General features: G+C 37.1%; 1 protein-coding gene across 4 annotated transcripts in view; it reads left to right on the forward strand.

Moving 5' to 3' along the window:
• Positions 1–11,051, forward strand: part of pacs1a (phosphofurin acidic cluster sorting protein 1a) — a 29,037-nt gene extending 17,986 nt beyond the window's left edge. For all 4 annotated transcript variants that reach the window (XM_048166408.1, XM_048166406.1, XM_048166409.1 and 1 more), the window contains 12 exons: positions 298–430; positions 2,851–2,955; positions 3,125–3,231; positions 3,421–3,575; positions 3,680–3,790; positions 3,940–4,057; positions 4,140–4,182; positions 4,623–4,665; positions 6,216–6,360; positions 6,488–6,708; positions 6,984–7,103; positions 9,867–11,051. In XM_048166408.1, the coding sequence (XP_048022365.1) occupies positions 298–430; positions 2,851–2,955; positions 3,125–3,231; positions 3,421–3,575; positions 3,680–3,790; positions 3,940–4,057; positions 4,140–4,182; positions 4,623–4,665; positions 6,216–6,360; positions 6,488–6,708; positions 6,984–7,103; positions 9,867–9,985 (1,420 nt within the window). In that variant the 3' untranslated portion in view covers positions 9,986–11,051. The remainder of the gene's footprint in view (positions 1–297; positions 431–2,850; positions 2,956–3,124; positions 3,232–3,420; positions 3,576–3,679; positions 3,791–3,939; positions 4,058–4,139; positions 4,183–4,622; positions 4,666–6,215; positions 6,361–6,487; positions 6,709–6,983; positions 7,104–9,866) is intronic.
• Positions 11,052–12,870: the final 1,819 nt, after the last annotated feature.

A 12,870-nucleotide genomic window follows, 5' to 3' on the forward strand; every position in this document is an offset into this window, starting at 1 on the left:
GATGGAGTACCTTTTATTTATAAAATATAATTCAACTTGATTATTTAAATAATAATAGCACATTAATAAATAATTACTTATCTTTCTTGCAAAATTAACCACATTGTTATATGTACTGTTACGGCATGATATAAAATGACTCATACCGTGAAGTTGTGGGTAATACCGCCCACTCCTAATGTATTCTATGCACAAACTATGTACATAGTTCATTGTTCTTTTAGACTTTTGTGCACATATTGAGAAAAAATGGAGTGTATAGCAAATAAATAAAAGCAGCTGTGAAATTCTCTCCAGGCTGGATGGCAGTCATACCCCCAAACAGAGGCGAGGGACCCCTATGAAAGAGAGACAGCTGTCCAAACCGCTCAGCGAACGCACCAACAGCTCAGACAGTGAGAGATCTCCCGAGCTCAGCCTCACCCCTCAGGTAACAACCTCCACACACACACACACACACACACACACACACACACACACACACACACACACACACACACACACACACACACACACACACACACACACACACACACAGATAGCACTTAGCCAAGGACAGCTGCCTCACTCTTCTTAAGTTGCTCTGACTGAAGCTCAGCAGAATCAATAAACCCCCAAGGGCTCTTTGCTCAGGAAATTGTTTGTTTGTGTGCATGTGAGAGGGCAAAGCAGAGAATATGGTGATTCATTTGGGCCGTGCATGAGGATTAGTGAGCGGGGGGTGTGGGTGTGTTGCTAGAGGAGAGAGGGAGAGAGAGTGGGCGATATTTCTCCTTATGTAACTCTGTATTAGGTCTGGCATGATTCAACACCTGGATCATATGGTGTTTCACTTTTGTGCAGAGGTGTCAAAACATACTCAAAGGCCATTGTGATGAAGTGCTATTTTAATTCTTCCTGCATGATGCATTCCACTTAAACATATATTTGCTGCTCACCATCTCTGCTGCTTTTTATCAATTGTTTGTGAGAAACCATGTGGTTTGTGAGACCGAAATAGCCATTTCTGAGTCATCCACAATACGAGAGCTCTTAAAGGTGAAGCGTTTATTTTTTTTCAGTGTAATTTTTCGAAGTACATTCTCTTATGCCAGTTTAATGTGCAGAGATGATTTTAAGCATGCTATTCCTAAATTGATTTCCTGAAAAGTGTAGATTCGACATGTCAACTGATTTAGCCAATGGCATGGGCTTGGGGTAGGGCTGTCTGTTTGGAACCTTGTTTAGATCCTATTATTTGTGAAATTTCGTTTGCCGCCACTAGAATGAAAAAAGAAATCGGTGTTAATCTTATAAGCTATAAGCAGTGAACAAAATCTGACAACAGAAAAGATATAGAAGAAAATAAACCCTATCAATTCAATTATAATAATGTTATTTCTGTAGTAACAGTAGTATTCATCTGATACAAAACAATCTCAGGATCTCAATTAAGATGACATTTAAACTTAAACCAATACCTTACTTTTCAGAAGAAATGTTTTTAAAATTAATCTCTTACTCTCGCTATTTATTTCATTATAAAATGTAGTAAAGCAGTAATATTGTGAAATATTTTTCTATTTTCTAATGGTTTTCTATTTTAATCTATTATAAAATGCAATTTATTCCTGTGATGGCAAAGCTGAACTTCAGTGTCACATGATCCTTCAGAAATCATTCTAATATGATTTGCTGATAATATGATCATTTCTTCTTCTTCTCCTTATTATAATTATTATTATCATCAATGTTAAAAATAGTTGTGCTGCATAATATTTTTGTTGAAGCCATTAGGGAAAAATTCTCAGGATTCTTTGATGTATAGAACAGCATGTTTCAAAAGAACAGCATTTATTTGAAATAGAAATATTTTGTAACAATGTAAAAATATACTGTCAAAGTATACTTACTGAATAAAAGTATTAATTTCTTTTATAAAAAAAAAAAAAAATACACCTCAAACTTTTAAACAGTATAAAATCGTTCATCTTCGGAACACAAGTTAAGCTATTTCTGATTCATTGCCAGCAAGATCATTTCATTTTTTAATGCCCAGAAAGCTACTAATAACATATTTAAAACAGTTCATGTGACTACAGTGGTTCAACCTTAATATTATAAAGCGACGAGAATACTTTTTGTGCACCAAAAATATTAACAATATCTAGTGATGGACGATATTAAAACACTTCGAAGCTTTGCGAATCTTTTGTTTCGAATCAGTGGTTCAGAGTGCCAAAATCACATGATTTCAGTAAACGAGGCTTTGTTACGTCATAAGTGTTTCAACATTTCAGTAGTTCACGTCACTCTGGCAGTTTGATACACGCTCTGAATCACTGATTCGAAAAAAAAGATTCGTAAAGCTTCGAAGCCTCATGAAGCAGTGTTTTGTTATCACCCATCACTAGAAATTGTTGAATAAAGTCGTTATTTTGTTTTTTGGTGCACAAAAAGTATTCTCGTCACTTTATAATATAAGGTTGAGCCACATGAACTGTTTTAAATATGTCTTTAGTACCTTTCTGGGCATTGAAATAGGAAATGGCAATGGCAATGCAGGCCCCACTGAGCCATCCGATTTTATCAAAAATATCTTAATTTGTGTTCTGAAAATGATTGAAGGTCTTACGGGTGTGTAACGATATGAGGGTGAGTAATTAATGACATTATTTTCATTTTTGGGTGAACTAACCCTTTTAAAGCTACATTATTTAAAAGCAGCTTAGCTGCTGTCACACTTCTGTGAAGGTAGCTTCACTATGTTGTTAGATACTCTCTAACACTGGAAATTATACACTGCACCTTAAAGTTAATGCTTAAAATGCTTGTCTGAGAAAATGTTTTCAGTCACACTCCTCTTTGCAGATGCCAAGGAAGATAGTATACGACCAGCTCAACCAGATTCTGCTGTCTGACAGCACCCTTCCTGACAGCCTTATCTTGGTGAACGGCAGCGATTGGCAAGGACACGTAAATACCAATCTACTTCACTTCCTGTGTGCCTGCCTGACCACTCTGTACAGAACATAGCCATTTACTTCAAAATAGATAAGACATCAGTATGCATAGATACTCTGATAAAACATATTTACAGTAGTTCAACTTCAGATAAGAGAAATATGCCTCTGTGTGTCTGCAGTATGTGGCTGAGCTGCTGCAGGCCCAGAAGCTGCCAGTGGTGTGCACCTGTTCAGGATCAGAAATCCAGGCCGTCCTTTCTGCCCTGCTCACACGCATACAGAAATTGTGAGTGTAACTGTGCGAATAAACACAAATAAGAAACGACATGGTCTGTAGTGATGGTTGCTGTCAAATCTCATGATGTTAATATTCATGGTTGTCAATATGAATCACAATGTTGATTGAAGATTTTAGACCAGTTCCTGTGTCTGCAGTGTGGTGCATGTTTTTATTGTTCCTTCTCTATTCTCACAGCTGCAACTGTAACTCCATCATGCCCAAACCGGTGAAGGTTGTGGCGATTGGAGGTCAGAGCTACTTAGGAGCCGTTTTGAGATTCTTTGTCTCTCAGCTCGCCAACAAGATGTCTGACTGGCTCAGCCACATGAAGTTTCTTGTGGTGCCTTTAGGTGCGTATAGATAACCTCTAAACACAGTGGTATTGGCACACAAAAATGCCAAAAGCTTTTCAAAAATAAAAAGTGCAGGCTGTATCATGCGAGTGTCTCCACAGGCTCTCACCCCGTGGCCAAACACCTGGGTTCTCTGGACAATCGCTACAGTTCTTCCTTCCTGGACAGCTCATGGAGAGAGTTTTTCAGCCGCCCAGAGCCTCCCCAGACTGGTAAGTAATGCATTTGTTTAACCCCCACCATGGTTATTTATTTTTCATTTTTAATCTTGAAGTGGAATGTACCATTTCTCTTTTCTGTGCTCGTTGAGATGTTATTATATTGGCGATTGTCCATATAATTTGTTCCTGTATCTCTCCAGCTTCTTCCTCTGCTGACTTCGTGGATGTGGCTGGACGAATTCTACAATACATTAACGGATCTGCAGTTACGCATCAGCTCCCCATTGCTGAGGCCATGCTGACCTGCAAACATAAGACGTGAGTGAGATGAATTCTATCACCTCATCATTTCAAATGTTTTTTTATTAGATTTTATTTTATGTTTTTTTTACTCTTCTAGGCAAGAAGAAGATTCCTACCAAAGTTTTGTTCCTTTTGTGGGTGTGAGTACATTAACATTCTAGTTAATGTTATACTAGCATTCAAAAGCATTCTTTAATTTTTTTTTTGAAAGAAGTCTCTTGCTCACCAAGGCTTCATATTTTTGATCAAAAATACAGTAAAACTGTAATTTTGTGAAATATTATTATAATTTAAAACAACTGTTTTCTATTTTAATATTTTTGTGAAAACAGGGATACTTTTTTTTTTTCAGATTTCTTTGGTGAATAGAAAGTTCAAAAGAGCAGCATTTATTTAGAATAGAAATCTTCCCTTTACTTCACTTCCTTTTTACTGTCACTTTTGATCAATTTAATGTGTCCTTAAAGGTATTAATTAAAAAAAATTTACAGATGTTTTAACTCTAATGTATGGCGATACAACAAATGTATTTGAATTTTTAATGATGAATGGATTCATATTTCCTTTTTTCTTTCAACAGGTGGTTAAGGTGGGATTGGTAGAGCCCAGCCCAGGATCTTCAGGTTTGTCTTTTTTTTTTTTTTTTTTTTTTTCATCAGTAATGTTGTATTACCATTAGGGGTTGGGAACAAAAACTCAGACAATGTGTTTGATTCCTCAACAAGTGACTCTTGTGAGCTTGTTCTTTTTTATCAAATCAAAAACGTACAATGGCACCAGTGTGGTCTGAATCCCAAATGAAGGATTCTGAGTCAGTTCTTTTTAGTTTACTTACCACTAAATTTAAGGATGCACATTTTGAGTTTTATCAGTAGTATTTATAAAATAATCACATTTTTGTTGCTTAATAAATACACTATATTGCCAAAAATATTGGGACACCCTTCCAAATCATTGAATTCAGGTGTTCCAATCACTTCCATGGCCACAGGTGTATAAAATCAAGCATTTAGGCATGCAGATGCTTCTACAAACATTTTGTGAAAGAATGGGTCGCTCTCAGGAGCTCAGTGAATTCAAGCGTGGTACCATGATAGGTTGCCACCTGTGCAATAAGTCCATTCGTGAAATTTCCTCACTACTAAATATTCCACGGTCAACTGTTAGTGGTATCATAACAAAGTTTAAGCAATTGGGAACATCAGCAATGAAGTGGTAGGCCACGTAAAATCACAGATTAGCTCAAGAACGGTGTGTAGAGAGCTTTATGGAATGGGTTTCCATGGCCGAGCAGCTGCATCCAAGCCTTACATCACCAAGTGCAATGCAAAGTGTCGGATGCAGTGGTGTGAAGCACGCCGCCACTGGACTCTAGAGCAATGGAGACGTGTTCTCTGGAGTGACGAATCACGCTTCTCTGCCTGGCAATCCAATGGACGAGTCTGGGTTTGCCGGTTGCCAGGAGAACGGTACTTGCCTGACTGCATTGTGCCAAGTGTAAAGTTTGGTGGAGGGGGGATTATGGTGTGGGGTTGTTTTTGGCCCCTTAGTTCCAGTGAAAGGAACTCTTAATGCTTCAGCATACCAAGAAATTTTGGACAATTTCATGCTCCCAACTTTGTGGGAACAGTTTGGGGATGGCCCCTTCCTGTTCCACATGACTGCGCACCAGTGCACAAAGCAAGGTCCATAAAGACATGGATGAGCGAGTTTGGTGTGGAGGAACTTGACTGGCCTGCACAGAGTCCTGACCTCAACCTGATAGAACACCTTTGGGATGAATTAGAGCGGAGACTGCGAGCCAGGCCTTCTCACAAAACATCAGTTCCTGACCTCACAAATGCGCTTCTAGAAGAACGGTCAAAAAAATCCCATAAACACACTCCTAAACCTTGTGGAAAGCATTCCCAGAAGAGTTGAGGTTGTTATAGCTGCTAAGGGTGGGCCAACTCCTTATTAAATCCTACAGATTAAGAATTGGATGTCATTAAAGTTCTGGTGCATGTAAAGACGGTCCCAATTTTTTTTTTAATATAGTGTATTTTGATTGGCCAGTTATTTATAGCAGCAAGTATTTATATTTCTTTTATAAATGATCTTGTCACTTTGCAATGGAATTGCATTTTACAACTATTTGAGTTTTTTCCCTCAAAATGTTTTTGACTCATTGTAGGTGGAGATTGTGAGGAAGGTTTGGCTTTGAGCTTGGCAGTTCCCTCAACGTCTCCACCTGCTCATGGATCTCCCACTGGGATGATGAAAGATTCTGCAACGCCTCCTCCATCACCTTCACTAAGTGGCGGACTGGCTGCTCTAGGGTTTGTGTACAATATTGTATAGAAATCTGCACTGCTCTGCTGTTTCTCACATTGCTATGGCTTATGTCTGTTATCAGTTTAAAAATGCTAGCCTGGTAAATCTGGTCAAACTGATACTGTTATCTAGGAGCCCCAGCATGGACGCAATTGGGCTGCAGGTGGATTACTGGGTATCTTCAGGGGTTGAGAAGCGCAAAGACGGAGAGCGGAGAGACAATAAGATCACTTTGAAGTGTGCGTTCAGATCCTTGCAGGTTAGCCGACTGCCCGGATCCGGCTCCATTGAGCTCCAGACTGGCTCTAACACCATGTCCATGACTGTGGTGACCAAGGAGAAGAACAAGAAAGGTGAGATTGTCCACTAAATTTATAGAAAATGCACATTTGTCCTTTTGCTAAAGACCACTCTGTGTTTTCTTGACTCTATAAAGTGTTTTCCATCCCTGCAATTTCATTTGACATTTCTGCTCTCTCACCCTTGGCTCTTTCTTTTCTTTTTTTTTTTTTTTTTTTTTTTAGCTGAGCTTTTTTGTATCTCTCACTGCACTGCTACTATTGTTGATAGTCTCCATATTCATCCATATCCACACATGACTATATTTAGTCATTTTGCCTGTCTTCAGTCCCGACCATCTTTCTAGGGAAGAAGCCGAAAGAGAGAGACACAGAGTCAAAGAGTCAGATCATTGAAGGCATCACCAGACTCATCTGCTCTGCAAAGAATCAACAAACCAGTCTAAGAGGTACTTAAAAACAGATGTTTTACAGAACACAAAGGAATTAAGCAGTTTACTGAGACATCCTTTGTTTTTTGTAATAATGTGTCTAAGGGTTCAAGTGACCCAATTTCCAATTTTCGCATGTGACACAGATCGGATATGACCCACAAATGTGTATGCAGGAAAAAAGCACATGGATTCCAATATTCTCATATCAGTTTCAGGCCTCATTCATATGTGTAAATAAATCTGTTATGATTCGGATACGTGCATTTGCGTCTGGCATGTAAGCGGACAGATCGGATATTCCCATCAATGCAAGTTGTATGTCACTGAAAAAGCGAAGGTGGCGAATGAACTCAACTGGACTCCAACCGCGATCACTCTTTTCAATGCCCAGGCTGTAACAAAAGCTTTCCTCTTTTTTTTTTTTTTTTTTTTTTTTTTTTTTCTCCACCTTAAGACTCCAGTGTTTTGCTGACCTTTAAAGCTTGTGTTATCATTTTGTCTGTGTCCATTGCAAATCACGCCGTTTTTACTACCTTTTTGGCCTAAGCTTTTCCAGGTCAGTACATCTGCCTTGGGTTGTTTCGCCAAGTGTTATAGTGTAAAATACAGAAATCGGATATGGGACACTTTTTAAAAAAGATGGAAGCTGGTTGTGAAAAAAAATCTGATAAACTAAATTGGGCATCAAGTCCTGCAGTGTAAATGCGGCCTAAAAGATTTAGATACGATCGATACCAATAATGTGAATAAATCATTTCTAGTATCCAAGGATGTAACCAAATATTCCAAATTGGAGGGGTCAGTGGTAAGTTTAAAGCCCGGAACGCACAAAGTTTTTGTTCGTTGGCCGACTAAGTTTTCTCAGTGTGTTCCGCACCGTCGGCTGAAGTTGGTCCTCATTGGCTTTTTTCGGCCGATTCAATATTTTGAATCCGCGTTGGAGCTCGTCGGTCAGTCAGGCCATCTGATCATTCTGATTGGCTGTTCAGCTACTGCCACCTGCTGGTACGGAAAGGCATTTCTTCTTACGCAGGTGCAGAACGGACGTGCTACTTGGCCGTCAGCTGTCGAGCATCGGTTTGGTGTGTCAGAGCAACTTTGGACCCAGACGCTGCCGACATGAGCCAACCCCGCAGTCTGCTTTCATCGCCACTAGTTCGTCGGTAACGGCTTGGTGTGTTAAGAGGCTGTCATTGGAAAACCCATAGTGATATGACCACTAACCTGGGCAGTGTTTCCCTTTAGTGTTCCACTAACCTGCTGCGCAGCATTAATCAGACAGACTCCAGACAATGCCTTCAGTATTCTTTAATCATGGCCGAGAGGTTCTCGGACCAATTTCAGAGAAAATCCCCCGACCAAGAGTTTTTATAAAAAAGGAACATGGTAAAGGTGACATGATTCAATACACCACTTTCCTCCGACTTGATTGGTTCTACATTCTTTGTTACTAGGTTGGAGCAAATCTCGATCATGAGATTGGACATGCATAACACAACTGGACACCTGTCTAGTTTTATTTCTCCTTTTGTTATTTTCAGACACAGTAATTCTGGCCCAAGTGTTAGAGACGTTCAGTATTCAAACTTCTACAACCAACATTTGTTTTCCTTGCAGGGATTGCATTTAAATATGAGTAATCAGATTTTTACAGATATCTGCAAATCAGACACTACATTACAAACCATAAGGAAAAAGAAAGACTCGCTAAAATCCCAAATGGCATAGAACAATATTTTATTACAATTATAGAAAAACATCTCCCTGTTGGTAAACATGTTTCCCATCTTTATAAAAGACTGTTAACAAACATGATTGGAAATACTTATAATATTAAGGAAAAGTGGGAACTAGAGGCTAACACAATAATAGAGGACGAGTTATGGGACAAACTCTGTTATAGATGCCATAAGGGGATTAACAGTCAACAGTGGAAGGAATTTGACTGGAAAGTCAAAGTACGTTTCTTTCATACCCCTCTGGTTATTTCTAATTTTGTAATAAATCCCTCTGCAGCTTTATGCTTTAGACAATGTGGCAAAACAGGGGACCACACACATATTTTTTGGGATTGTCCAGGAATCCTTACATATTGGGAAAATGTGAAAGAAGAGATGGAGAAGATTGTAAAAAGAGAAATTTCCCTAAATGTACAATTTTTCTTACTAGAGGTTATACCAGCTGATGTTTTCAATGCTGACCAAAGATATATTTTACGAGTATTATTACTAATTGCCAAAAAAAACATCACTGTTAATTGGAAGTCTGTGAATCCACCAACTGTAACTGAATGGAAACAGAGAGTAAAAAAGGTTTATATGATGGAAAAAATGACCGCATCATTACAACTGAAAACTGACCTTTTTAATCAGAGATGACACATGGTTAAAGAGTATTTGAATGTATAAATTAAAATAAAGTTGTTGGTTTTTTTTTTATTTTTTTATTTTTTTTATTATTTTTTTTATCTTACTTATTCTGTATAATCTTTGTGTTTGGATCTCGTCTCAGATAATGTTTTTTTTTGTTTTTTGTTTTGTTGTGAGAAAAATATAAATAAAAAGTTCCAAAAAAAAATAAATATATATGAGTAATGAAATAGAGTTAAAATTTCTTCCACAATAGTGACCTATTATAATGCAGAATATTAAATATTTCATATTAATTTTATCATAACATGTCTTTTATTTTAAATGTCATAATTCATGTATAAATTAGATTTTAAAATGGACCCATTGTATTTGAACAAACTTGACTCATGAGATGGACATGTTTCAGTGTCTGTAGATGGGATGGAGTGGAATGATGTGAAGTTCTTCCAGCTGGCGTCTCAGTGGCCCACTCATGTGAAGTACTTTCCTGTGGGGCTGTTTGGGTACAACAAACCATCTTCCTAGTGACCTCTGACTTGGGAAAAACATGGTAAAGTTTCCTGACCCTGCTTGTTATAGCCTTCAGATGGAATAGAGGGCTAGTTGTTCTTCTTGAGTGGTCGTGCTTCCTGTACACGATAGATACTTGAGCCAAAGTGGGAGATCTTGAAATTCTCATCAGTGATTGGTGGCATTTTTTGATCTTGTTTCAGCCTATAGAAGGCCAGAGCAGACAAAGACTAAAATGGATGGATCATGAGTGGGTTTAGAATATTATTTATGAACCTTTTCTACCAGTGTTTTGTCTGCTGTGCGATTCATGATGCAATAATATCCCAATATTGTATTGTGTTTATATTGAAATGGTACTTGACGTTAGTGATTTAAAGTCCTCAGATTTATTATTTATACCTTTTTATTGTACTTTAATGTATGATTAGTGTTACTTCACCTAATTGAATCTGACATCCAAAGCTTCTCAAACACTATGTAAAGAAAAAAAGAAGCCTTTGAAATACTTTATTAAAGAATATTTTTGTCTATGTATGAAATATTCTACTGTCCACTTGTATAAAAATATATATTTGCTTATGTGAATTAATCTATATGTAATTAAAGCATGTATGTATATGTGCTTACATCAGGGTTTGTCTAAGATGCTATGGACACCTAATCCATTCCACTGTGGTTTCTGAGTTTAATCTCTTTGTCGCTATTAATTTATTAATCTGCCATTACTAAAGGTAATCACTGGTCTCTACCTCCCTGATGCCTTCCATAACAAATACGATTATCTGAGATAAGTAATAATAAGGGTAAACATAATATGGTTTTTGTATATTCTAAGTGACCTGAGAGCACGTTTGAAAATTGTGAACCATTATTGCCTTTCTAAATCTGTTGTACACAGCTCTAGATAGTTTGCATGATGCAGTATATTGATCAGTATGATTGCAGTACACATGTGGTTATTTTGATAACACTCTTCATGTGAAAAGTCAGTATTGTATATTTTGGTCTATAAAGCTTTGTGTGGTATTTTGATATTTACAATTAACTGCAGAACTAATAAATCTATTGTAAATGCTAATATCTGTTTTAATTTACTTTTATGAGTTAGAATGTTTGAATGCTGAAAATAATGGTTGTAAGAAAGGGGCTCAACTAAAGTTAATTTAAAAAGTGTTTTGTACACCGATCAGGCATAACATTATGACCACCTTCCTAATATTGTGTTGGTCCCCCTTTTGCTGCCAAAATAGCCCTGACCCGTCGAAGTTGACATGGACTCCTCTAGACCCCTGAAGGTGTGCTGTGGTATCTGGCACCAAGATGTTAGTGGGGTTCTATAGATTGGAAGTGACACACCCAGCCTTTAAAGTGAAAACGTGATTCATCAGACCAGGCCACCTTCTTCCATTGCTCCGTGGTCCAGTTCTGATGCTCTTGTGCCCACTGTTGGCGCTTTCGCGGTGGACAGGGGTCAGCATGGGCACCCTTACTGGTCTGCAGCTATGCAGCCCTATATGCATCAAACTGTGATGCACCGTGTATTCTGACATCTTTCTATCAGAACCAGCATTAAAGGATTAGTTCACTTTCAAATTAAAATTTCCTGATAATTTACTCACCCCCATGTCATCCAAGATGTTCATGTCTTTCTTTCTTCAGTCGAAAAGAAATTTCGTTTTTTGATGAAAACATTCCAGGATTTTTCTCCGTATAGTGGACTTCAATGGCCTCCAAATGGCTGAAGGTCAGAATTATAGTTTCAGTGCAGCTTCAAAGCCTTCTACACGATCCCAGATGAGAAATACGGGTCTTATCTAGAGAAACCATCACTCATTTTCTAAAAAAAAAATCAAAATTTTATTCATTTTAACCGTAAATGCTCATCTTGAACTAGCTCTCTTCTTCTCTATTAGAATTCCGGCAGTTTTGACACTGCTAAGCATATTACTGCCCTCCACAGGTCAAAGTTTGAACTAAATTGTCATATACAATATGCTAGTGCAAGTATATTACAATTTAGTTCAAACTTTGACCTGTGGAGGGCAGTAATACACTTAGCAGTGTCTAAACTGCCGGAATTCTAATAGAGAAGAAGAGAGCTAGTTCAAGATGAGCATTTATGGTTAAAACATGTATAATTTTTTTTTTTTTTTTTTTTAGAAAATGAGCGATGGTTTCTCTAGATAAGACCCGTATTCCTGATCTGGGATCGTGTAGAACGCTTTGAAGCTGCACTGAAACCATAATTCTGACCTTCAGCCGTTTATAGGCCATTGAAGTCCACTATAAGGAGAAAAATCCTGTAATGTTTTCATCAAAAAACTTTGTCGTTCTTTCTTAAGTCGAAAAGAAATTAACATATTGGATGACATGGGGGTGAGTAAATTATCTGGAAAATGTAATTTGAAAGTGAACTAATCCTTTAACTTCTTGGGCAATCTGAACTACAGTAGCTCGTCTGTGTGTATATGTGTGTGTGTGTGTGTGTGTGTGTGTGTGTGTAAAATATATATATATATATATATATATATATATATATTATATTATATTATATTATATTTATTTATTTATTTATATATATATATATATATATATATATATATATATATATATATATATATATATTTATATATTTATATATTTATATATTTATATATATATATATATATATATATATAAAATATAACAAAAATTTTAGTTAGTAATGTAATTTAGATTACTCATTTTATTTCTCATATATTCCTTTTGACCTGACTCATTTATCACATTGATTTTAATAGGATGTTGTACCATATTGGCATAAAATACAAAGAGAAAGGAAATATATTCTGTTCTTTGGTATCAACAACATTGAAGTGCATTAAATATTACATTATGTCAGGGTTTCCCATATTGAG

The sequence above is a fragment of the Megalobrama amblycephala genome, linkage group LG18 (genome assembly GCF_018812025.1).
Source record: "Megalobrama amblycephala isolate DHTTF-2021 linkage group LG18, ASM1881202v1, whole genome shotgun sequence".
Classification (NCBI taxonomy): Eukaryota; Metazoa; Chordata; class Actinopteri; order Cypriniformes; family Xenocyprididae; genus Megalobrama; species Megalobrama amblycephala.